Genomic DNA, 23,736 nt, shown 5'->3' on the forward strand with positions numbered 1-23,736 from the left:
ACCATGCCAACCTGCCCCACACCCAGCCTGGCAGAAGGGGGGGCAGGGATCCAAGGCAACCTGCCCCTCCCCCCCCAGCCAGCCGCCCCCTACCTCGGCTGCTGTGTCTTCTGCCCCCCCCCACACTGTTGCATGCCCAACCCCATCTGCCCCCCGCACTTCCTACCTTCCCACTCTGACCCCAGCGCCCCCACCACCACCACATGGGCACGGCCCTGTCAGGGCATCGGGGCCAGCCCTGATGGCTAGTGCAGAGCGACTCCCACTAGGATCCCCGCCCCACAGCACAGCACCCCGTGCTGAGCCCCCCCAGCATAGCGCCCCCTAGTGCCGCCCTGGGGGCAGTGCTGGGCCCATGGCTCCCATGGGGCAGGGCTGACTCTAACGGCTTCCCAGCCAAGCCCCTGGCTGTGCTCTGACCCCCGCCCCTCTTGTGAGCCAGCCCCATGGAATCCACCTGTCCCACCCTCCCCCCCCACCCCCAGCCCAGCCCTCCCTGCCCTGGGGCAAAGTACAGGCTGCTCCCTGCCTCCTCCAGCCCAGAGACGCGCGCCCAGCCCCACACCTGCCAGGACAGGACAGGGGCAGGGCGACCCCTAGTGGGGACGCCAGCCAGTGCAGGCCGGCGCAGCCCCCAGCAGGCTTCAGGTGGGACCCTCCCTAGAGATGTCACCACCCGGCCCTGCGGCTTCCCCCACCCCCCATCTCTCCCAACCCCCATGACAACGGGGAGAGGGGGGTTACATTTGGGACCCTTGGCTGCTTCGAGGTGGGGGAGGGAAAGGGACATGGGGCCATTCCATATCGGGGGGGCTGGGAATCCTTGGTTCGGTGGGAGTGGGGGTCTAGTGGGTTAGAGTGGGGGGGCCGGGAGCGAGGACACCTGAGTTCTCTCCCCAGCTCTGGGAGGGGAGTGGGGTCTGGTGGGTTAGAGTAGGGTGGCCTGGGAGCCAGGACTCCTGGGTTCTCTCCCCAGCTCTGGGAGGGGAGTGGGGTCTAGTGGTTAGAGCGGGGGGGCCGGGAGCCAGGACGCCTGGGTTCTCTCCCCAGCTCTGGGAGGGGCGTGGGGGGTGGGCCTCCCGGACGCCGGGGTCCCGCACTCACGTAGATGAGGCCGGAGTAGTAGCGGTCCTTGAGGTTGTGCAGCACGGAGGCCTCGTTGAGGCAGGTCAGCTCGGCCATGTCCTCCACCTTGGAGAACTTCGGGGGGTTCATCTTCTGCACCTCGTGTTTGGGCACCAGCGCCTGGCGCCCGTTCTCCGCCAACTCCACCAGCACCTCGTCGCCCCGCTCCTCCCGCAGGCCGGCCGCCTCGAAGCCATGCCGCTCTGAGGGCACCCACACCAGCCGCTTGGCCGTCCAGTCCGCCTGCGTGGCCGGGTTCCCCACCGAGTCCCGGTCCACGAAGAGGTAGCGCTCGGCGGCGTCCCGCTGAGCCACCCGCGCCGCCATGGCTGGAGACGGGGGGAGCCTGGGGGGACAGGGGCTGGGTCAGTGCCGCAGGGAGACCCTCCGCGAACGCACCGCCCCCCTGAGAGACCCCACAATAACAAACCAGCCCCGAGAGACCCTACAATAACACACTGGACACACACACCCCCTGAGAGACCCCACGATAACAAACCAGCCCCGAGAGACCCTACAATAACAAGCCAGCCCCGAGAGACCCTGCAACAACACATTGGACACACTGCCCCCCTGAGAGACCCCACGATAACAAACCAGCCCCGAGAGACCCTACAATAACAAGCCAGCCCCGAGAGACCCTGCAACAACACATTGGACACACTGCCCCCCTGAGAGACCCCACGATAACAAACCAGCCCCGAGAGACCCTACAATAACAAGCCAGCCCCGAGAGACCCTGCAACAACACATTGGACACACTGCCCCCCTGAGAGACCCCACGATAACAAACCAGCCCCGAGAGACCCTGCAACAACAAACCAGCCCCAAGAGACCCTGCAACAACACACTGGACACACCGGCCCCCTGAGAGACCCCACAATAACAAACCAGCCCCAAGAGACCCTGCAACAACACACTGGACACACCGCCCCCCTGAGAGACCCCACAATAACAAACCAGCCCCGAAAGACCCTACAATAACAAACCAGCCCCGAGAGACCCTGCAACAACACACTGGACACACCGCCCCCCTGAGAGACCCTGCAACAACACACCAGCCCCGAGAGACCCTACAATAACACACTGGACACACCGCCCCCCTGAGAGACCCCACAATAACAAACCAGCCCCGAGAGACCCTGCAACAACAAACCAGCCCCGAGAGACCCTGCAATAACACTGGACATGCCATCCACTGAGAGACCCCACGATAACAAACCAGCCCCGAGAGACCCTACAATAACACACTGGACACACCGCCCCCCTGAGAGACCCCACAATAACAAACCAGCCCCGAGAGACCCTGCAACAACAAACCAGCCCCGAGAGACCCTGCAATAACACTGGACATGCCATCCCACTGAGAGACCCCACGATAACAAACCAGCCCCGAGAGACCCTACAATAACACACTGGACCTCACCGCCCCCCTGAGAGACCCTACAATAACAAACCAGCCCCGAGAGACCCTGCAATAACACTGGACATGCCATCCCACTGAGAGACCCCACGATAACAAACCAGCCCCAAGAGACCCTACAATAACAAAACCAGCCCCAAGACACCGGACAGCAACTGGACAATGCTACCCACCTGAGAGACCCCACGATAACAAACCAGCCCCGAGAAACCCTGCAACAACACACTGGACACGCCATCCCACTGATTACAAACCAGCCCTGAGAGACCCTACAATAACAAACCAGCCCCGAGAGACCCTGCAATAACACACCAGACCATGCTGCCCCCCCAAGAGACCCCATGATAACAAACCAGTCCCAAGAGACCCTACAATAATGCACTGAACAACGCTGCCCCCCTGAGAGACCCTATGATAACAAACCAGCCCCAAGAGACCCTACAATAACAAAACCAGCCCCAAGACACCTGACAGCAACCGGACAATGCCACCCACCTGAGAGACCCTACAATAACAAACCAGCCCTGAGAGACCCTACGATAACAAACCAACCCCGGGAGACCCTACGATAACAAACCAACCCCGGGAGACCCTCCAATAATGCACCAAACCATGCCACCCCCATGAGAGACCCTACAATAACAAACCAGTCCCAAGAGACCCTACAATAACGCACCAGACCACACCACCCCTCTGAGAGACCCTATGATAACAAACCAGCCCCGAGAGACCCAACAATAACACACTGGACCACACTGTCCCCCTGAGAGACCCTACAATAATACACCAGAGCACACCACAGCAGGAAGACCTACAATAACAAACCCAAGAAGTCACAGAATGACCCTTCAATAACAAACCAGCCTGTGCAATCCTGAGAGGCTCTGCCATACAGTGCCCCTCACTCCCGACCCACAGCTCCCTGCTGTCCCAGCCCTGGCCATTCCCCCCCAGCTCTGCCGGTGCCCTCACTCCTGACCGGCAGCCTTCCTTGTATTTGCCCGGGGAGGCCAGGCTGCGATGGGGGGAGCTGACCTGGGGTCACTACAGCCCAATTCAGTCCCCATGGCAACCAGACCCAGTGATTCCCGCCCCCCACCCCGCCCACTCTTTCTCATGCTATCTGGGGGCCTGGATGGCAGGGGAAGGCCCCCTGGCTCCCCCACACCTCAGCCCATTCCCCTCCCCCCACTCTCCATTTCCACAGCTAACCCTAGCCCTGCACTAGGGGCATCCCCAGCTGCCCGCCCCTTCCCGCCCAGGAGGAAATAAGAAAATAAGCACCCATGAGTCTGGGAATTTAAAACTCTTGGGGGGGGGGAAATTTCTCACTGTGATCTGTCCAGAACTGTTTGTTATTGTAGGGTCTTTCTGAACCACTGGGGGGGGGCAATGGGGGAGAGGCACATGGTTTGTCACTGTCAGGATTCTGGGGAGCACTGGGGGGCATAGACGCAGGGTTTGTTATTGTAGGGTCTCTCGGGATGACTGGGGCTGTGTACGCTGGGTTGTTATTGAGCTTGAGTAGCTCTGGAGCGGGGGGAGCCCAGGGCTGGGCTAGCAGGGGGCTGCAGGTCGGGACTGAGGGGCATCGGCAGAGCTATGGGGTGAGCAGGGGCTGAATCAAGACTCCTGGGGTCTATCCCTGGCTCCAGGAGGGGGGTGGGGTCTAGTGGTTAGAATGGGAGGGGGGCTGGGAGCCAGGACTCCTGGGTTCTATCCCTGACTCCGGGAGGGAGATGGGGGCTGGTGCTCAGAGCAGGGCGGGGGCTGCTGGGCTCTCTCCCGGCTCTGCCACTTCTCCTGTCCCTCAGTTGCTTCACGGGGGGGGGGGGGGGGCAGCAGGGGCAGCTGCGGGTGGGGACAGAGCTGCATTTCCCCATTCCTGCAGCCAGAAGAATCCTGCCCCCCCCCCCGCCCCCGGCAGGACAAGCCCCAGCCTGCCTCTCCCCAAAGGTGTTTCACTCTTGTTGGATGCACACAGGAGGGGGAGGGGGTGGTGGCGGGCCCTGGCTCCAACCCCTGAAACCTGCCCTTCAGCTGGGGGGGGGTTCACCCCAGCCACCCCCTGCCCCAGATGGGGGGACCTGCGAGCACCAACCAGCCTCGAATCCACCCCCAATCCCCGGGTGTGCCCCTCACCTGGCCTGGCCTGTGCAAGGGTCAATCCCGGCTTCTCACACAGCAGCGCCCGGTGGAGCCGCCAGGCCGCGTCACTGAGGCAGGGAGGAGACAGGAGGGAACTGCCAACCCCAGAGGCTGGCATGGGGCAGCTCCTGGCACTGGGGAGGGGAGAGACCCAGCCCCGCCCCCACTCTGAGCCACAAGATCCCACCCCTCTCCCCGTGTGGGGGGAGAGAACCCAGGCCCCCCCACACACTCTAACCGCGAGACCCCACCCCCCTCCCAGAGCTGGGAGAAAACTCAGGAGTCCCTGGCTGCTAGTGTGAGTCCTGAACACACCTGACTGATTCAGAGCCCATCACCACCAGAAACTGAAAATCCAGCTGTGGGGGGGCCCCAGGGCGGGGCTAGCAGCGGGCTGCAGGTCGGGAGTGAGGGGCACCGGCAGAGCTGTGGGGGGGCCCAGGGCGGGGCTAGCAGGGGGCTGCGGGTCGGGAGTGAGGGGCACCGGCAGAGCTGTGGGGGGGGCCCAGGGCGGGGCTAGCAGGGGGCTGCGGGTCGGGAGTGAGGGGCACCGGCAGAGCTGGGGGGGGGGGCCCAGGGCGGGGCTAAGAGCGGGCTGCGGGTCAGGAGTGAGGGGCACCGGCAGACCTGTGGGGGGGGCCCAGGGCTGGGCTAGCAGGGGCTGCGGGTGGGGACTGAGGGCACCGGCAGAGCTGGGGGGGGTCACTTGCACCGCTGCATGGATGTGCCAATACTTTGTGTCTCGGCTGGTGTCCCGCCCGCCCGCAGGGCAGGGCTGGGCTGGGCTGGGCTCAGCTCTGTTCATTCCCTAACAAGGAGCGAAGAGGCAGGTGTGAACACCCCCTCACACCCTTTGGCCCAGACCCAAGGCAGGTGGATCTGGCAGCTCAGCAGGGCAGGGTGCAAATTCCAGAGTCACCTGCTCCAACCGCATCCACCCAGGGCTGGGAGAGAACCCAGGTGTCCTGGCTCCCAACCCCCCGATCTAACCGCTAGACCCCACTCCCCTCCCAGAGCCGGGGAGAGAACCCTGACCCCAGTGATCGGCTGCGTTCCAGCCGTCCCAGCTGACACCCTGGCCCAGGGAAGGACCGGAACCTGGTCCAGCCCCCACTCTCCTGCCAGCTGTGCCCAGCCGGCCCGTTAATTAGCTCATCAATCAGCACACGGAGTGAGCATTGCTGGGCGTGCCGCGGAGGAGCCAGAGGCCCCGAGGTGCCTGCAACACCTGGGGAACCCCCTGCCACTGCGCTGCTGCCAAGTGGGGAAGCTGGCGAAGCGGGTTCTGGCCAGGTCAGCACATGGAGGAGAGACGACACGGCTAGACCCACTGGACTGCCTCAGGGATGGATCAGCAGGGGGCGCTCTCCCCGGGCAGGCAGGGCTGGCCCTGATGCCCCAGGGAGGCGCTAGGGGGCGCTGGACTGCAGGGAGCAGGGGGGAGGGTTCAGCAGGGGGCGCTCTCCCCGGGCAGGCAGGGCTGGCCCTGATGCCCCAGGGAGGCGCTAGGGGGCGCTGGACTGCAGGGAGCGGGGGGGAGGGTTCAGCAGGGGGCGCTCTCCCCGGGCAGCCAGGGCTGGCCCCAATAGCCCAGAGGGGAATAATCTGTAGGAGACACACAAGCAGGTTTTGGCCATCATGACTGGTTCTCTCCCCAGCTCTGGGATGGGAGTGGGGTGTAGTGGTTAGAGCAGCGGGGCTGGGAGCCAGGACTCCTGGGTTCTCTCCCTGGCTCTGGCAAGGACAGGGCTCTGAGCCAGGCCCATCGCGCCAGGGGTGAGGGGAGGGTGCTCTCAGCATAATTGTGGTCTGTGCTGTGGAATGCCAGGAATGCCTCTGAGACCCACAGGCCAGGCTGCATCCTCCCCCTGCTGCCCCCCCCCGTCCCCTCATGAAGCATCTGGCCGAGCGTCCCCACCCACACAGCTCAGCGGGCACCAGGCAGGGAGCCTGCCAAAGCCAGGGGAGATGTGCCGGTGGGCAGGAAGGGGGCTGGATACCCCGGTAGATGGGCCTGACGGGGTGGGGGGGGGAATCCATCTCCCTGTCCTGTCCTGCCCTAGGCCTCCCTCTACACGGGCAGTTATTGCCTGTGGGGGTTGATGGAGGTGCCCAGCTCTGGAAGGGGAGCGTGGTCTACTGGTTAGAGTGGGGGGGGCTGGGTGCCAGGACGCCTGGGTTCTCTCCCCAGCTCTGGGAGGGGAGTGGGGTCTCGTGTTTAGAGAGGGGTGGGGCTCGCAGCCAGGACTCCTGGGTTCTCTCCCCAGCTTTGGGAGGGGAGTGCGGGCTAGTGTTTAGAGAGGGGTGGGGCTGGCAGCCAGGACTCCTGGGTTCTCTCCCCAACTCTGGGAGGGGAGTGGGGGCTAGTGGTTAGAGCCGTGGGACTAACTCAGAGGGAAACATCCCCACAACCCAGTCCCCGCCCCCGGCCAATCTGAAAGATCAAAGTCCCCAAAAGGCCCGGTCCTAGAATGCCTGGCGGCCCCTCCTCTCCCTTCCTTCCCCCCAACCCTGCACTGTCACTGAAGAGGCAGCGGGAAGGGGGGGCGATCACGCCAGGCCGGCCCCGCAGGTGCCCGCCCATCTCGTCCCCCCCCCCCCCTCCCGCAGCCTCCCCGATCCCGACGCGCCAGCTAATTGGTCTGGCAGCCTCCCCCTCAGGCTCGCAGCTCCTGCCAAGAACCCACGGGCCGGCCGCCTATTTTGGGTGTAAAAGGAGCCGGCCCAGATTCTCAGCACTGGGATATAAATACAGCCGGCCCGGCCCGGCGCCCAGACGCCCCGGTGCCGGGGACCCTCCCATCCCCACCCTCCTCCCTTTCCACCGGACGGAGGCAGTTCGAAATCAGCGGCTGGCGACGATTCCCGTCCCCACGGCGGGCTCAGAGCCTAACCCGGTGCTTACGGCTGCAGCGAGCCAGGCCTGGCCTCGGCGCCGACTGGTGCCGGCAAACCGGGGCAGGGCGCGAATTCGCTCCGGTGCAACTCTCGCTAGGGTGCCGGGCGGTTCTGCGGGCGGAGCGGGGCCTGTTCTAGGAAAGTGTCCTGCAAGATCGAGAACCGTGGGGACTTCTCTCCCGGTACAAAAGGGGCCGTACCCCGGGGGTCGGGGCTATTCCAGCAGCTAGACCCCCCCGCCAGCACTTTTAGCGCAGGATAACAGGCCCCCCCTCCAGCTCAGCTGGGCTGGGCTAGGCTGCCGTGAGCCAGCAACGCGGGTATCCAAAGCCACACAAAATACCGGCGAGAGCTCGGCTCACACGTAAACCTCCGGACACCCGCCGCCGCTAGAAACCAGCCCCCGTCCGGGGCCCAGCGAGACAAGGACCGAGGTCTTGCCAGTCGCCAGCGTTGCTCAGCAGGCGGCGAGGGGGCAGAGCTGCCGCATCCCGGACTTTGCTCCGATGGAAAGCGAAGCGTAGGGGCGTCTGTTCCCCAGCGGCGCAAACCTGCCTCAGTCTCCCCCGCGGAGCGGCACCAAAAAGCCTTCCCCAGCGGCCGCGCCGGGGGAGCGTCGTGCCCGGTTCCGAGCCGCTTTGGCCAGCGTGCGCCAGGGGGAAATTCCAGCCCCTCTCGCCCCGAACAGACCCCGCTTTGGGGGCTCAAGGCGCCCGCCCGGCCTGGTCTCTCTCCCCGGAATGGCTCCAGATGGCAGGCTCTTTGCCCCGGGCGTGCGAGCAAGACACCGACCCGCCGGAGAGCGGGGTTTCGTTCCCCACCCCACCCGCCCCGCTTCGGCAGAGGATCGCGCCCGCCCGGGAAAGGGAATCGTGTCATGTCACTGCACAGCCCCTCTGCAAAGAAACAAACCGAACTCGGCCTTGCCCCAGGCTGGCCCCCGGGCTCGGACAAGGGGACCCCAGGCTGGCATCCTGCTGAGCATATGGGGGCCCCTGGGGCCGGATAATGGGACCCGCCGCTGCGGATAACAGGACGCCCGGCCTGGCTCCCTGCTGCAGATAACGGGATCTCGGAGGCCAGATAACGGGACCCCCGGGCCAGCCCCCTGCTGCGGATAACGGGACCTCTGGGACCAGATAACGGGACCCCTGGGCTGGCAACACGCTGCGGATAACGGGACCTCTGGGCCGGCTCCCTGCTGCAGATAACGAGACCCCTGGGCCAGCCCCATGCTGCAGATAACGGGACCCCTGGGCTGGCCCCCTGCTGGGGCTAACGGGACCCCCAAGCTGGCAACATGCTGCGGATAACGGGCCCCCCAAGTCGGATCCGGCGCCCGCCTGCGCTGGGGTTACCTGAGCAGGGCCGGAGGAAGGTGTCCGGGCCGGGGAGGTGTTGGCCGCAGCTCTCACGGGCTATTGACAAGGCCGAGCTGTGCTCACTGGCCCGGAGAGGCAGCCGGGTGATTATGCAAATTTATGTAAATATATGCAATTAGATTATTGCATTTTTGGAAGCATCCAGGCCCAAGCCCCCCACCCGCCAGCCGAGTGCCCCCCGGGACAGCGGGGGAAGGGGAAAAGCCAGGCCCCCCTGACCCCCCCCACATGAGCCCAGGTGCTGCTGGTCCAGCGGCCAAGGAGCTACTGAGCTGCCCCAGGCTGGGGGGAGGTGTCCCGGTGCGCTGGCCCCGCCCACTCCTGAGGCAGCCCACCAATGGCAGGGGAATGGGAACCCACAGCAGCCATGGGATAGGTAAGTGGGGGAACGCGGACCACGCCCCCTATAGCATGGGCGGGAGGTGACAGTGAGTGGCAAGGACTGTGGCCAATCGGCAGAGGGGACAGGCAGAGAGGGGTGGTGCGAATGGAAGCTGAATGGGGCGCTTTGTGTGAAGCTGGGGGGAGGGGGGATGGTGGGATCAATGGGGCCCATTGTCTGGGACCCAGAGTGTGGGGGCAGATAGTCATTGGGCCAGCAAAGTGCCCCTTCCCACTGCAGGTGCGGAACCCAGGAGTCCTGGCTCTCAGCCCCCCCTGCTCTACCCAGGAGACCCCGCTCCCCTCCCAGAGCCAGGGAGAGAACCCAGGAGTCCTAGCTCCTACCCCCACTCCCCCTCCCCCTCCAACCACTAGACCCCACTCCCCTATCAGAGCCAGGGAGAGAACCCAGGAGTCTTGGCTCCTAGCCCCTCCCCACAACCACCAGTCACTGCTCCCCTCCCAGAGATGGGGAGAGAACCCAGGAGTCCTGGCTCCCAGCTCCACGCACGCCAACCACTATCCCTCACTCCCCTCCCAGAGCTGGAGGATAGAACCCAGGAGTCCTGGCTCCCAGCCCCCCAACCACCCCCACTCTAACCACTAGACACCACTCCCCTCCCACAGCTGGGAACAGGACCCCAATCTCAGCCTCTCTGTGCCTGGGCCCACCCCTGCAGAGGTCCCAAGCGGCTGCCAGGCTCACCCTCACCAGGCCGGCTCACTCACCCCCTACTGCCCAGCCCCCTGGGCCGGCTCGCTCACGCCCACTGCCCAGCCTGGCAGCTCTAGGTTGCCCTGACCTCTTGTGGCACGAGCTGCCCAGGGGCTGGAGCTGGCTGCTGCCAGGCTGGGGTGGTTCCTCCGCCCGCCGACACAGGCCTGCCTGCAATGACACAGCACCAGCTGCTGGGCCGCAGGAGACCGAGCCCTCCGGAGCCAAGCACCAAGCCTGGGGATTCAGTGGATTTGGCTGGCAGGAGGAGCCGGCCTGGCACCCCCCGCACTCCCGGCCCAGCCACTCTGTGCCACCCACACCACCCACACAGCCCCCTGCTGTCGCTCACGCTCGACCCCCAGCATCGGGAGGGAACCCGTTAGTGTTGGCCTGCGATAACAACCCTCAGGGCTGGGGTCTTCCCATGCCACCAAGAGGGGAAGAGGGGACACACCCTGCTGCCAGGCTCAGGGGGGCCATGGCAAAACTGGGGCTACATTATAAGCTCCCTCCCACCCGTTGTCCAGTTACACTGAGCGATCATTGCTTTGTGTGTGTCCACGGCAGCGCCCGGCGCGACGGGGCCCCAATCTCGGCGACTCTGTGTCTGGGTAGTGCCCGGCCCGACAGGGCCCCAATTTTGGTGACTCTGTGTCTGGGTAGCGTCCAGCGTGATGCTGTACCCACACACGCCTCTGCCCACACCGTACCCACAATCCCACGCTGCATTGTGATGTCACCCTCACCCCGAGGATTCTCCCTGGTGCCCGGCGCATTGGGGCTGAGAACGGGCAGAACTTGTCACACCGGGCTGCGCCATGGTGCTCCTGGCTCTCCTCATGCTGGGGGCCTGGCTGGCGGTGGGTGCCGGGGGCTGCCTGCAGTGCGACCGGCAGATCCGCAGCACCCTGGAATCGCTCCGCACCAGCCTGGTGCCCCGGCAGATCCGCGACAGCCGCCTGCAGGCGAGGGCCCAGGCCCTGCTGCGCGGCATGGAGGGCGGGTTCTTCCGCCACTACGCCACCAGCCAGTTTGCGGGCACGGCCGGTATGGGGCACAGCCCAGAGACCTCCAGGGGGCACGACTAGGGGTATCCAGGGGCCACAGCCCACGGGTATCTAGCGGGCATGGTCTGGGGAAGGACTCTGCAAGAATAGGGGGAGTCATAGGGCAGAAGGGATGAGGTTGAATCCACCAACGCTCCACTCTCCCCTCTGTACCCAACACCCCCTCACACACACACCCACTCTGCCCTGGCAGTCAGGGCTGGCCCCAGGGCAGCGCTAGGGGGCGCTGTGCTGCAGGGGGCAGGATGAGGGGCAGGCTCCCCACTCCGATGTTTTCTCCCCCTCAGCTTTGAGCAGCATCAACGCCCTGATCCACCGCGTGAGGCTGACGGCAGCTGGCCTGGAACGAAGCGCCCTAACAGGTGACAGCCCCGCGCCCTACAGTGCCACCAGCGCCCCACAGTCCTGCACCCCACAGCACCACCAGTGCCTCACAGTGCCAAGCCCCACAGAACCCCACAGTCCCGCACCCCACAGCAACACACAGCTCTGTGACCTCAGCACCCCACAGAGGCCCACAGCCCCACGCCCCCCACAGTGCCCCACGCCCCCAGCACCCCACAGCCCTGCACCCCACTAGCCCCGCGCCCCCAGCACCCCACACTGCCCCCTGCTGAGACAGGCAAGGCTGGGATAGCTGGGAGCGTCCCCTCAGAGCCAGCACCCCCCCCGCTCCCCACAGCGCCCCCCCGCCACCAGAGTCACTCCCCCATCTGTCCCCAGACCAGGCCCTGCTGGACGCGCTGGTCGCTTACAGGCGCAGAACGACCATGGAGCTGAAATCGGCTCTGAAGGAGCATCAGGCAAAAGGTACCAGCTCCTGGGGGAAGCTCTGTCCCGGGCCCCTCCCCCTTCCTCCAATTCCCGCCCCCCCCCCCAATCTCCTGGTTCTGCAGGGCCCTTCAGTCACAGTCTGGGGCTATGATCGGTTTCTCTCTCTGTCTCTCCCCAGCTTGTAACCCCAAAACCTGTGGTAAGTCAACTTTCCATCGCTGGTCAGGGAACAGGGCAGGGAGCCTGTCCCCCTGGGGGGGGCCACCCCAATCCGGCCCCAGGGGGAGGAACTGGCTGGCTCAGGGGGGGCAGGGAATGGGGCAGGTGTCAGTGGGGGGCGGGGGCTGGCTGGGGGCCTGCCCGGGGGTTTCACTTTTTCCCCCTTCCCAGGCTGGCTCTACTATGACGTCTTCGACTGCACCCATTGCAGGAAGGCCAAAGCCGTGTGTTTGAAGCAGCACCACTGTCTTGGTAGGGGGGGTGTCAGGGGGCAGAGGGGTGGGGGGGGCAGGGAGAGGTCGGGGGGGGCCCTGGGCAGATGAGCATGACATCCAGTGGGCCGTGGATTGCAGGGTCAGGGAGGGGGGGCATGGGGGCTCACGCAGGGCCATGGGGTGCAGGGTCAGGGAGGGGCAGGCACCCAAGTCAGGCGGGTGTCGTGACTGGGTCAGCACTGGGGGGCGCAGACAGCAAGCATGCGGGGGGTACTTGGGAGGGGCCTTCAGCTCTGTCAGCTGCTAACTCCCCTCCCCAACACAGTGGACTCCCAGGCCCGGCTCTCCCTCCGGTACCGGCCCCCAGCCCCCGGTCCAGCCATCGCCCGGACCGGTGTCTCCGTGGTGCTGTGCATGGGTGCCCTGCTCTTCCTGGCGCTGAGCGTCGCGTGAGTGTGAGAGGAACCCTCCTCCCCCCCACCAGAGTCAGCCGCATCCCCGAGACCTCCCTGAGCCGGCCGGCCGCATCCCCCGTGTCCCCCACCCCGAACCAGCCGGCCGGCCGCAACCCCCCTGCACCCCCCCAGAGCCGGCCGGCCGCATCACCCTCTGTCCCCAGAGCCAGCCGCATCCCTTGCGCCACCCGCCAGATCCAGCCGCATCCCCCTTTGCCCCCCAGAGCCGCCTGCATCCCCTGCACCCTCCACCAGAGCCAGCCACATCCCCTGCCCCTTCCCCCAGAGCCAGCCAGCCGCATCCCCCTTTGCCCCCAGAGCCACCTGCATACCCCGTGCGCCCCCCCCTCCCCAAAATCCGGCCACATCCCCCATGACGCCCCCCAGAGCCGGCCACATCGCCCGTACTCCCCCAGAGCCGCCTGCAATCCACCCCCTGAGCCGGCAGCATCCCCCTTTGCCCCCCTGAGCCGGCCGCATCCCCCGCAAGCATTGGGTCGCTGTCCAGGCCCGTCTGACTCTGTCTCTCACCCCCCAGGGCTGTCACCTACTGGAGGAACCAGCAGTCCCTGAGGCAGTAGGACCCACATTCCCCACACACACACCCCGTCCCAGCAGCAGGCTGGGGACGGGGCTGGACAGATGCTGGAGCCGCCATGGTGGAGATCATAGACAGGGGCGCTAGCTCCGGCTGTCAGACCCCAGATCTCAGATCCCCTCCCACCCCCCGCTCCACTCCAGCTGGAAATTAAACACAGACAACAAGGTTTTGAGTCCTGGCTCCCAGCCCCCCCAGCCACTAGACCCCACTCCCCTCACAGAGCCAGAGAGAGGAGCCAGGAGTCCTGGCTCCTAGCCACCCTGCTCTAACCACTAGACCCCAGTCCCAGTGAGGAATCTATGTACAAACGACACGAGTATTTTATTTCCAGGCTTACACTGGGGAAGCCATGGGGCCTGGCATGCCCAGGGGGGTGAGGGGTTGGGTCCTGCTGCCCCCGCCTTCCTCCCCAGCTGGGCTGGGGGGTCCGGATCCCGCTGCCCCTTTCTCAATCCCTCACCTGGCTAGCACTCCAACTACCTGCCCCGTCTGGCCCAGGCCCTGTCCTCCAGCTACCTGCGGTGTCGGTAGCATACACAGTACCTAGGGGAGAGTGGCTGTTAGGGTCTGCCTTCTGCCCATGCCCCCCCGGACTCCTGGGTTCTATCCCTGGCTCTGGAAGGGCAGTGGGGTCTAGTGGTTAGAGCAGGGGGGATTGGGAACCAGGACTCCTGGGTTCCATCCCCAATTCAGATTCCCCCCAAGTGCTGGGTGGGGTCACCCCACTTTCAGTATCTGTGGTGAGCCCTGAGGGGTAGAGGCCCCCTGAATCTGCCTCAGTTGGGGGGCAATCCCAGGTTTTGGGGTGCATGCGGATGGGGGCAGGATGCCGAGGGGGCAAAGGGGGGGAATATGGGAGTTGGGCATCAGAGGCAGGGAATGTGGGGTACCCAGGGCAATCCCCCCATCCTGAGCCCCCAAGTCTGCCTCTCCATCCCAGCTCCCCAAGTCCAGGGAGGGCACTCACAGCAGGGCGGCTGAGGCCAGCAGCACAGATTGGCAGACCAGGAAGAGATAGAGGGTGATTTCCTTCCTCTCCGCGTCCCGCGGGTCCTCCTCTGGGGACAGAGAGGGGGTGAGCCCTGAGCATGCCCCACAGCCCCCCACACCTCCACCCCATGGACCAGCAGCCCCCTGATTCACCCCACAGCCCCCAACCCCCAGTACCCCACACCACCTGCTAAGCCCCCCCCTTCACCCCACTGCCCATCAGCCCCCCCTTCACCCCACATCCCTTGCTGCCCGCCCCCACTGCCCAGCCCCCCGCCCCGAACCCCCGGCAGCAACTACCTCCGCAGAGCTCCCCGTCGAAGCACTGGGCGCTGATGCGAAGGCAGGTCCAGCAGTCGAGAACTGGCCCCTCCGTAACCGCTGGGATGGGGAAAGGAGGGGGACCAGGTCAGGGACCCATGGGGAGACCCCGCCCTGCCCTCCAGGGGATGCCAGCTCCCACCCGGCCCCAGGGCAGGGCCCGGCTGGCTCAGGGGGCAGGGAATGGAGCCCAGGGCCTTTCCCCTCTAGGGGGTGCCAGCTCCCATCCGGCCCCAGGGGGCAGGGAAAGAGGCAGGGGGTGGCCACACTCACTGCAGTCCTCGGAGCAGGCTGTGGGGGAAGCACAGACAGACACAGCGTTAGAGCCCCACTCCCATGGGGCACTCCCTGCCCCCCACACCCCTCAGAACTCTCCACCCACCCAGAGGGCCCTACCCTGATCTTAGGGACCCTGAACTGAGATCTCCCCGCTCCCCCCCAATGCTACTTGCATCCCATGGGGCTGGAAACAGGGGGCCCCTGGCTGGCCCATGGGGTGCGGGGGGGCAGCCCATCTCCAGGGGCACTTACCCAAGTCAGCGAAGCTCTCCAGGGTCTCTCGGAGGCGGGTTCGCAGGGAGTCGCGGTGCTGGGCCAGCGTCAGCTGCAGCAGGTGAACCCCTGGGGGACAGACGGACATTTCTGGGGAGAAGCCAGCCCTACACACACCAGCACCAGCTGAGATGGGAGGCACCTGTGACGTGGTGCACCTCAGCTCCGGAGACCCCCAGCCCCACTGCCGCCCCCCACCTCCCCGCCACTGCCGGCTCCTGCCCAGCGTCCCTGCCCCCCAGAACCTCCAGCCCTGCCCCTCCCCACAGCCTGGGTCCCTCTCAGCCCCCCAGATCTAACCCCCCCCACACACATGCTCACCTTTCCAAGGCGTCTCCTTGAGAGCCCTCAGCCAGCTGGTCAGAGCAGCTTTCACAGCCAGCACCCCGCGGACATCTGTACAGGGAATCAAGGGGTTGGGGGGGCGCTCTCTGCCCCCCAGCAGCTCCGCCGGTGCCCCTCACTCCCGACCCGCAGTCCCTCCTAGCCTGGCCCTGGGCTCCCCGCCCAGCCCTGACGGTGCCCCTCGCTCCCGACCCGCAGCCCCTGCTAGCCCAGCCCTGTGCCCCCCGCAGCTCTGCTGGTGCCGCTCACTCCTGACCCGCAGCCCCCTGCTGTCCCAGCCCAGGTGCCCCAGCGGGAGGGGCCGCGCACCCAGCACCCGGTGGTGTTTCTCTGGCAGGTGGGTGCTGTAGAGGCGCTCAAAGGCCTGGACTTGGCGCTGAATTAGGGCATCCCGGTCGGGCACCTCAGAGGGTACCACCTCCCGCAGCAGCACCCCCAGCCCCCGCAGGAAGGGCCGGTCACAGTGCAGGCAACCGCCCGCCCCCCAGGGGCGCAGCAGGAGGAGGAGGAGGAGGAGCAGGAGGGAGCAGGACATGCCCACAGATCCCCAGCCCTGCTGTGACCTCATCGCCCAGGCAACATCACAGAGCCACAGGGGCAGAGTATTCCCTGGGTGGGGAGGAAATGATGTCAGAGGCAGAAGAAGGGGTTAAAAGGAGTTGGTGGCAGCACAGGAAATGATGTCACAAACAGATGTGGGATCTAATGAGGAGTGGGTGTAGAACAGGAAGTGATGTCGGAGGCAGAGGCTAGGGCTGAAGAATTGACGGCAATCAGGAAGTGATGTCGGAGGCAGAACAGGAAGTGATCTTTGCAGCAGAAGGGGGCTGCAAAAGGATTAGAGACAGAACAGGAAGTGATGTCGGAAGCAGAAAGGGGGCCTAGAGGTGGACTGAGGCAGAACCGGGAGTGATGCAGGATTGCCGACCCTTGACCTTGATCACCATCCTGGGATTTTGGTCCCCTCTGCGCCAGGAGTTGCCCTGTTCCCGCGGGCGCCGGACCCCAGCCCTGGCCCCAGGGCCGCAGGAGGAAGGGCCGGGTTGAGACACAAGCCAGTGCCAGGGAGCTGGCTGGAGAAGTCGTTCGAACTCTCCCAGGCTCGTCAACCCACTGGCGAGGGGCCCATCTCGGGGGGCGGGCCCCAGGGCGAAGCCTGGAGAGCTCAGCGTCTCCGTGAAAGGCTTGGCTAGCGGCGGCCTGGGCATGACGGGGCAAGTGCGGCCACTGAGCACGTCGGGGAAACTGAGGCACACGTGGGCTTTGTAAAACCACTACCGAAAATGCCCCCCCCCTTGGCCAGGGGAGACCCGAGGCGACCTGGGATGTGACGTCAGCGGCAGAAGAGGAAGTGATGTCAGGCGCCGAAGAGGGGGCGGCCGAGGCCGTGCGGCAGAGCCGGAAGTGACGTCAGAGGCAGCCGCGGCCCGAGGCAGGCGCGGCGGTTGCCAGGGCGATGCTGGCGCTGGCGCTGCTGGCGCTGCCCCTGCTGGCCCCGGGCGCCGCCCCCTGCCTGCGCTGCTGGCCCGACGCCGCCCGCCACGTCCGCTACGACGTGCGGCTGCTGCTGGGGGCGGCGCGGCCCGGGGCGGCCGCGGGGCTGGAGGGGGGGCTCAGCGCGCTCCTCTTGGGGGGGGACCCCGGCGTCCGGATCATGGGTGAGGGGCGGGGCGTGGGACCCCCCAGCGCCGCCCGCCCTGCGCCCCCGCGCTGCCCCCCACGGAGACCCCTTCCGCCGACTCCCCACGGGGACCCCTGCTGAGCCCCCCGGCTTCCCCCTAACAGCTTGTGGGGAGCCCCCCCTCACGACTCCCCTAGCTCCGCCCCTTCCCCGCAGCCCGGCGCCCCGCGCCCCCCCTGCTGAGCCCGCTCCCCGCAGCCCGGCGCCCCCCGCCCCGCGCCCCCCGTGCGCCCCCTGCTGAGCCCCCGCCCCGCAGCCCGGCGCCCCCCGCCCCCCGTGCGCCCCCTGCTGAGCCCCCGCCCCGTGCCCCCCGCTGTGCCCCCGCAGCCCGGCGCCCCCCGCCCCGCGCCCCCCGTGCGCCCCCTGCTGAGCCCCCGCCCCGCTCCCCGCAGCCCGGCGCCCCCCGCCCCGCGCGCGCCCCCTGCTGAGCCCCCGCCCGCTCCCCGCAGACCGGCGCCCCCCGCCCCGCGCCCCCCGTGCGCCCCCTGCTGAGCCCGCGCCCCGCTCCCCGCAGCCCCCTGCTGAGCCCCCGCCCCCGCCCCGCCCCCCGCAGCCCGGCGCCCCCCGCCCCGCGCCCCCCGTGCGCCCCCTGCTGAGCCCCCGCCCCGCTCCCCGCAGCCCGGTGCCCCGCGCCCCCCGTGCGCCCCCTGCTGAGCCCCCGCCCCGCAGCCCAGCGCCCCCCGTGCGCCCCCTACTGAGCCCCCGCCCCGCAGCCCGGCGCCCCCCGCCCCGCGCCCCCCGTGCGCCCCCTGCTGAGCCCCCGCCCCGCAGCCCGGCGCCCCCCGCCCCCCGTGCGCCCCCTGCTGAGCCCCCGCCCCGTGCCCCCCGCTGTGCCCCCGCAGCCCGGCGCCCCCCGCCCCGCGCCCCCCGTGCGCCCCCTGCTGAGCCCCCGCCCCGCTCCCCGCAGCCCGGCGCCCCCCGCCCCGCGCGCGCCCCCTGCTGAGCCCCCGCCCGCTCCCCGCAGCCCGGCGCCCCCCGCCCCGCGCCCCCCGTGCGCCCCCTGCTGAGCCCGCGCCCCGCTCCCCGCAGCCCCCTGCTGAGCCCCCGCCCCCGCCCCGCCCCCCGCAGCCCGGCGCCCCCCGCCCCGCGCCCCCCGTGCGCCCCCTGCTGAGCCCCCGCCCCGCTCCCCGCAGCCCGGTGCCCCGCGCCCCCCGTGCGCCCCCTGCTGAGCCCCCGCCCCGCAGCCCAGCGCCCCCCGTGCGCCCCCTACTGAGCCCCCGCCCCGCAGCCCGGCGCCCCCCGCCCCGCGCCCCCCGTGCGCCCCCTGCTGAGCCCCCGCCCCGCAGCCCGGCGCCCCCCGCCCCCCGTGCGCCCCCTGCTGAGCCCCCGCCCCGTGCCCCCCGCTGTGCCCCCGCAGCCCGGCGCCCCCCGCCCCGCGCCCCCCGTGCGCCCCCTGCTGAGCCCCCGCCCCGCTCCCCGCAGCCCGGCGCCCCCCGCCCCGCGCGCGCCCCCTGCTGAGCCCCCGCCCGCTCCCCGCAGCCCGGCGCCCCCCGCCCCGCGCCCCCCGTGCGCCCCCTGCTGAGCCCGCGCCCCGCTCCCCGCAGCCCCCTGCTGAGCCCCCGCCCCCGCCCCGCCCCCCGCAGCCCGGCGCCCCCCGCCCCGCGCCCCCCGTGCGCCCCCTGCTGAGCCCCCGCCCCGCTCCCCGCAGCCCGGTGCCCCGCGCCCCCCGTGCGCCCCCTGCTGAGCCCCCGCCCCGCAGCCCAGCGCCCCCCGTGCGCCCCCTACTGAGCCCCCGCCCCGCAGCCCGGCGCCCCGCGCCCCCCGTGCGCCCCCTACTGAGCCCCCTCCCCGCAGCCCGGCGCCCCCCGCCCCGCGCCCCCCGTGCACCCCCTGCTGAGCCCCCGCCCCGCAGCCCGGCGCCCCGCGCCCCCCGTGCGCCCCCTACTGAGCCCCCGCCCCGCAGCCCGGCGCCCCCCGCCCCGCGCCCCCCGTGCGCCCCCTGCTGAGCCCGCTCCCCGCAGCCCGGCGCCCCCCGCCCCCCGTTGAGCCCCCGCCCCGTGCCCCCCGCTGTGCCCCCGCAGCCCGGCGCCCCCCGCCCCGCGCCCCCCGTGCGCCCCCTGCTGAGCCCCCGCCCGCTCCCCGCAGCCCGGCGCCCCCCGCCCCGCGCCCCCCGTGCGCCCCCTGCTGAGCCCGCGCCCCCTGCTGAGCCCCCGCCCCGCTCCCCGCAGCCCCCTGCTGAGCCCCCGCCCCCGCCCCGCCCCCCGCAGCCCGGCGCCCCCCGCCCCGCGCCCCCCGTGCGCCCCCTGCTGAGCCCCCGCCCCGCTCCCCGCAGCCCGGCGCCCCCTGCTGAGCCCCCGCAGCCCGGCGCCCCCCGCCCCCCGTGCGCCCCCTGTGGGCCCCGCTCCCCGCAGCCCAGCGCCCCCTGCGGGCCCTCCCGCCCCCGCTCCCCGCAGCCCAGCGCCCCCCTCGCCCTGCTCCCTGCAGCACAGCGCCCCCTTGAGTCAGGACGAGGGACGTGGTGGGTGCTGCAGGGGTTGACGGGCAGCAAACCTCTCCTCTGTACGGCCACAGAGCGGGAGCGCCTGGAGCGAGAAGCCGGGAAGCTCTTCTATCGCCTGGACCAGATCATCACCCGCAACCGGCAGGGTGAGCGCCGGGGCCGCCAGCCAGGGGCCCAGCCCCTCCTCCGCCTGCCCTGGCTGCCCCGGCCTGAGGGCTTGCCTTCCCCTCCCAGAGCTGGGGAGAGAACCCAGGAGTCCTGGCTCCCAGCCCCCCCCACCCCCCGAGTAACTAAGGGATGACAGAAGTTGGGACTTTTGCCCTTTTTGATCTGAGCCATTAGTCGAAATTCAGGGTCTTGTGGCCCGTTGCCAATCAGAGAAGATACTGAGCCCGAGTCTAAGGCCAGTGGGAACGGTCAGATCGTCTGGCCGGTTCGCCCCACTGGCTAGTACAGGCCAGTGCCCTGCCCCCAAGCACTGAATTAGACCAAATCGGGGCTGGAAGTGCAGTCAGGTCACTTTGGGCCGATCCCCTTTCGTCAGTCACATCCTGTCCCCCTTGCAACTCGAGCACCAGCCAGGGAGGAAGAAGGTCCCGTGGCCCCTGAACACCACAGGAGATGGGCTGTTTGCTCACAATCCCATGCCTCCTCCCTCACAGCCCTGTGCCTAAAAGCTATCCTGGGTGATTTGTTCTCTCACGCACCTGGGTCTCTGTTGGGGGCTTCGTTGTTGCCTCTGCCCGCTTCTCTTTCCCTCTCCCCTGACATATGACCCAGCCCAGCCCCAGCAGTGGCCTTCCCCGGGGCCACAGGGCAGACCCCACCGCCAGGACAGGGGGGGAGGGTTCCCATTACTGGAGGGACTCCACCTCCCTGTGGGACGTCGCCGGAGGCCATCTCCTAGCTGCGTCTACCCCAGGGGCTCGGTCGGCCCAGCCTCGGCACACACGGGGGATGGGGGGAGCGACGTCGCCCTGAGTTTTAACCTTGGCCTGCGCTCAAGTGGCCTCGTAGGAGTGGGTCAGCTCCGGGCCGAGCACGGTGCTTCCTTTCCAGCTGTGCACAGGGGCCGGCCCTGGCTCAAATAAGGCGTGTGACACCCAGCACCCCCCACCCCCAACTCCTCCCCTCCCCCGCTCCTGCCTGCAGATCCAGAGCGCCTGATGAAGGAGGCAGCGCTTGAAAAGCAGAACTTCACCCACCGCCTGAAAGCAGCGTCGGCAGCCATCCGGCAGCAAGGTACCCGCCGCACCCGCCCGCTGCCCAAGCCAGTGCCCCTCACTCCTGACCCACAGCCTCTGCTAGCCCAACCCCGGGCTCCCCCCATCTCCACCGGTGCCCCTCACTCCCGACCCGCAGCCCCGGCTAGCCCGGCCCCGGACTCCCCCCAGCTCCGCCAGTGCCCCTCACTCCTGACCCACAGCCCCGGCTAGCCCGGCCCTGGACTCCCCGCAGCTCCGCCGGTGCCCGTCACTCCCGACCCGCAGCCCCGGCTAGCCCGGCCCCGGGCTCCCCCCAGCTCTGCCGGTGCCCCTCACTCCCGACCCACAGCCCCGGCTAGCCCGGCCCCGGGCTCCCCCCAGCTCTGCCGGTGCCCCTCACTCCCGACCCGCAGCCCCGGCTAGCCCGGCCCCGGGCTCCCCCCAGCTCCGCCGGTGCCCCTCACTCCTGGGTTCTCTGCCCGCTCTGGGAGGAGGGTGGGATCTAGTGGTTAGAGCAGGGAAGCTGGGAGCCAGGACTCTTGGGTTCTCTCCCTGGCTCCGGATTCCTGGGTTCCATCCTGTGTGGGGGCGGGGCAGAGGGCACGAGGGAGCTGGATTAGGGGTCAGGGCCGTTCTGTCTGCTCTGATCCGTGTCTCTCTCTCCGCAGTGTGCAGCGCGTCCTGTGGTGAGTCCGGAGGCGGCTGCCTCCTGGGGGGGTGGGCAGCTGCAGCCCCTGGAGCCCAAACCCACCACTCGTGCCCTGGGCCAGCCGCCAAGTGGGCCGGATCCACCCCCCAATGCTGGCCCCTGGGGAGGGGCCCCCAGGAATGCCCTCTGGGGGCATCTCTCTAATGGGGTCCCCCCCCAACAGGCAGGCCTGAGCCCTTCGATTTGTCTGAGTGCGACAGCTGTCAACGCCTCCAAGCTCGGTGCAGGGACCAGAGGGTCTGCGCAGGTAACCCCCAACCCCCACACATCCCAGCCCCCGAACCCTGACATTCCCCCCATGCCCTGCACTCCCCATGGCCCCCAAACCCTCACAGCAGCTCCCCCAAACTCCAACACCCCCCAGGCCCCTATACCCCTCACAGTTCCCCTGAACTCTGGAACCTCCCCAAATCCTCCCACAGCTCCCCCAAAACCCCAGCCCCCTGCCCCAACCCTTCCCTACACCCCCAGCCCCAAACCCCAACACCCCCAAAATTCCCCTGAACCCCAGCATCCTCCACAGCCCCCTGAACTCCCCCAACCCTTTTTCCAGTCTCCCCCCCCACACCCTGTTCACCCTCTAGTACCCCCCACAGCCTCTTATAGTTCCATCTCCCCACAGCCCCCCTGAACTCCCCCCACAACCTCCCAAACCTCAGCACCCCCTACCCCCCTGAATTCTCCCCAGCCTCCCCATTACCCTCCAGTGCCCCCCATGGCCTCCCAAACCCTCCAACCCCCTTTTTGCCTCCAATTCCCACCCCACACCTGGCCAGGCACCCCAACTCCTGCCCCCTCTTTCCCCCCAGGCGCTGCTGTGATCCTGGCTGTGGGGCTGAGCCTGGTGGGACTGGTGCTGGGAGCCGCAGTGGGGTGAGTGGGGATCAGACAGAGGTGGGGGGCGGAGAGGGAAGTGGGACCCAGGCGTCCTGGGGAAAGGGACTGGAGATGGGCCCTGATCTAACCCTAAGGCTGGGGGCTGGTGGAGAGGGGGGTGGGGAATGGGGCCACTCCCCTCTCAGGGGCGCTGGCTCCAGTCTGGGTGGGGGCTCGCTGGCTGTGGGAGGTGGGATGGGGCCACTCCCCTCCAAGCGGGGCTGGCTTCTGTCTGGAGGGGAAGGGGGCTGGCTGGGAGGCACCAGCCTGAGACCCCTGGCCCCGGGATAGGGCCTTCCTTTGTTACAGGAGGCGAGCAAGGCTGGCAGGCGGCACAGAGGCCGAGAAGGGGCTGGCAGCAGGCAGGACAGAGCCCCCCGCGGAGCTGGGGAATGGGGCCCCCATGGAGCAAGGGGACGGGGCCCCTGCAGACTTGGGGAATGGGGCCCCCGCAGAACAAGGGGACGGGGCCCCCACAGACTTGAGGAATGGGACCCGCATGGAGCCAGGAGATGGAGCCCCCGCAGACTTGGGAAATGGGACCCCCACGGAGCAAGGGGACAGGGCCCCCGCGGAGTCAGGGGACGGGGTTCCCATGGACTTGGGGAATGGCACCCCCATGGAGCAGGGGGACGGGACTCATTAAATGTTGGCGTCTTTTCCCATCCCGGCTTTTCTGGAGAATGTGACTGAGCTGCTCCCCCAACTGAAATCCCCAGCTGACGGGCCCCTCTACTCCGGTATCCCACATCCCCCAGCCCCACGGGCCCCTCTACTCCGGTATCCCGCCTCCCTCAGCCCCACGGGCCCCTCTACTCCGGTATCCCGCTTCTGCCAACCCCATGAGCCCCTCTCCCCCAGTATCCAGCCTCCCCCAGCCCCCTCTACCCCACCTCCCTCAGTCCCACGGGCCCATCTACCCCAGTATCTGGCCTCCTCTAGCCCCCTCTACCCCAGTATCCTGCCCTCTTCAGCCCCACAGGTCCCACTACCCTGCCCCTCCTCCCCAAGCCCAATAGGCCCATCTACCCTGGTATCCCACCCCCCTTGATCTCACACCCCTGCTGGCAAACACCCTGCCTGACCGCAGGGCTCGCCCTGAACCCAGCTGTGAGATGAGATTAACCGAGACCCTCTCCCCAGCCCCTACCTCCCCCCCCATACTCAGATATCTCATGTGACCCTCCTGATACATAACGCATGCCCCAGCC

General features: G+C 68.3%; 4 protein-coding genes across 22 annotated transcripts in view; 2 read left to right on the plus strand and 2 right to left on the minus strand.

The window, feature by feature from the left end:
- The window catches only part of LOC140902180 (myosin-14), a 50,798-nt gene extending 41,679 nt beyond the window's left edge, over positions 1–9,119 (minus strand). For 5 of the 12 annotated variants that reach the window (XM_073321980.2, XM_073321977.2, XM_073321978.2 and 2 more), the window contains exons 1-2: positions 7,938–8,641; positions 1,105–1,471 (exon numbers count right to left, since the gene is read on the minus strand). In XM_073321980.2, coding sequence (XP_073178081.2) covers positions 1,105–1,471; positions 7,938–8,473 — 903 coding nt within the window. In that variant the 5' untranslated portion in view covers positions 8,474–8,641. Of the gene's footprint in view, positions 1–1,104; positions 1,472–4,690; positions 4,765–7,937; positions 8,643–8,952 lie in introns of those variants that run through there. The other 7 variants (XM_073321974.2, XM_073321973.2, XM_073321972.2 and 4 more) reach the window with 4 other exon arrangements.
- LOC140902274 (izumo sperm-egg fusion protein 2) lies at positions 7,355–14,236 on the plus strand. 3 transcript variants are annotated; one of them, XM_073322194.1, is made up of 7 exons: positions 9,300–9,352; positions 11,430–11,504; positions 11,866–11,952; positions 12,095–12,115; positions 12,307–12,387; positions 12,676–12,799; positions 13,344–14,236. In XM_073322194.1, exons 1-7 carry the CDS (start codon positions 9,325–9,327, stop codon positions 13,384–13,386), a joined length of 459 nt encoding a protein of 152 aa, XP_073178295.1. In that variant the 5' UTR covers positions 9,300–9,324; the 3' UTR covers positions 13,387–14,236. The 3 variants fall into 3 exon arrangements, 2 of the variants coding, with proteins under 2 accessions (XP_073178295.1, XP_073178297.1); XM_073322196.1 differs by lacking the exon at positions 11,866–11,952; XR_013634940.1 differs by lacking the exons at positions 9,300–9,352; positions 11,866–11,952; positions 12,307–12,387; positions 12,676–12,799; positions 13,344–14,236 and adding an exon at positions 7,355–9,077 and having other exon boundaries at positions 12,095–12,293.
- Positions 13,596–16,822, minus strand: IZUMO3 (IZUMO family member 3). Its single transcript, XM_073321289.1, has 7 exons — positions 16,729–16,822; positions 15,924–16,223; positions 15,591–15,728; positions 15,249–15,338; positions 14,991–15,008; positions 14,697–14,777; positions 13,596–14,464 (listed from the first exon to the last, which is right to left on the minus strand). Exons 1-7 carry the CDS (start codon positions 16,820–16,822, stop codon positions 14,370–14,372), a joined length of 816 nt encoding a protein of 271 aa, XP_073177390.1. The 3' UTR covers positions 13,596–14,369.
- A 375-nt stretch (positions 16,823–17,197) lies between these two features.
- On the plus strand, positions 17,198–23,190 carry LOC140902257 (uncharacterized). 6 transcript variants are annotated; one of them, XM_073322160.1, is made up of 7 exons: positions 17,198–17,272; positions 19,807–19,881; positions 20,888–20,977; positions 21,609–21,626; positions 21,813–21,896; positions 22,459–22,522; positions 22,817–23,190. In XM_073322160.1, the coding sequence occupies exons 1-7, from the start codon at positions 17,269–17,271 to the stop codon at positions 23,169–23,171; spliced, it is 690 nt and encodes a 229-aa protein (XP_073178261.1). In that variant the 5' UTR covers positions 17,198–17,268; the 3' UTR covers positions 23,172–23,190. The 6 variants fall into 6 exon arrangements, with proteins under 6 accessions (XP_073178261.1, XP_073178263.1, XP_073178262.1 ...); XM_073322162.1 differs by having other exon boundaries at positions 22,835–23,190; XM_073322161.1 differs by lacking the exon at positions 21,609–21,626.
- The last annotated feature ends 546 nt before the right edge of the window (positions 23,191–23,736 follow it).

This window comes from Lepidochelys kempii, chromosome 23 (assembly GCF_965140285.1).
Source record: "Lepidochelys kempii isolate rLepKem1 chromosome 23, rLepKem1.hap1, whole genome shotgun sequence".
Lineage (NCBI taxonomy): Eukaryota > Metazoa > Chordata > Testudines > Cheloniidae > Lepidochelys > Lepidochelys kempii.

What these genes read in the sequence shown, in the direction of transcription:
- LOC140902274 (XM_073322194.1), top strand. Translation starts at nt 9,325, where the DNA reads ATGGGAACCCACAGCAGCCATGGGATAG. An exon ending in GAAGGAGCATCAGGCAAAAG is followed by an intron (nt 11,953 to 12,094) that starts GTACCAGCTCCT and finishes GTCTCTCCCCAG; the next exon opens with CTTGTAACCCCAAAACCTGT. An exon ending in TTCCTGGCGCTGAGCGTCGC is followed by an intron (nt 12,800 to 13,343) that starts GTGAGTGTGAGA and finishes CTCACCCCCCAG; the next exon opens with GGCTGTCACCTACTGGAGGA.
- LOC140902257 (XM_073322160.1), top strand. An exon ending in CATCACCCGCAACCGGCAGG is followed by an intron (nt 19,882 to 20,887) that starts GTGAGCGCCGGG and finishes TCCTGCCTGCAG; the next exon opens with ATCCAGAGCGCCTGATGAAG. An exon ending in GGACCAGAGGGTCTGCGCAG is followed by an intron (nt 21,897 to 22,458) that starts GTAACCCCCAAC and finishes CTTTCCCCCCAG; the next exon opens with GCGCTGCTGTGATCCTGGCT.
- IZUMO3 (XM_073321289.1), bottom strand. Translation starts at nt 16,822, where the DNA reads ATGCCCAGGCCGCCGCTAGCCAAGCCTTTCACGGAGACGCTGAGCTCT. An exon ending in CCGAGATGGGCCCCTCGCCA is followed by an intron (nt 16,224 to 16,728) that starts GTGGGTTGACGA and finishes CTCCCCACCCAG; the next exon opens with GGAATACTCTGCCCCTGTGG. An exon ending in CAAGGAGACGCCTTGGAAAG is followed by an intron (nt 15,339 to 15,590) that starts GTGAGCATGTGT and finishes TCTGTCCCCCAG; the next exon opens with GGGTTCACCTGCTGCAGCTG.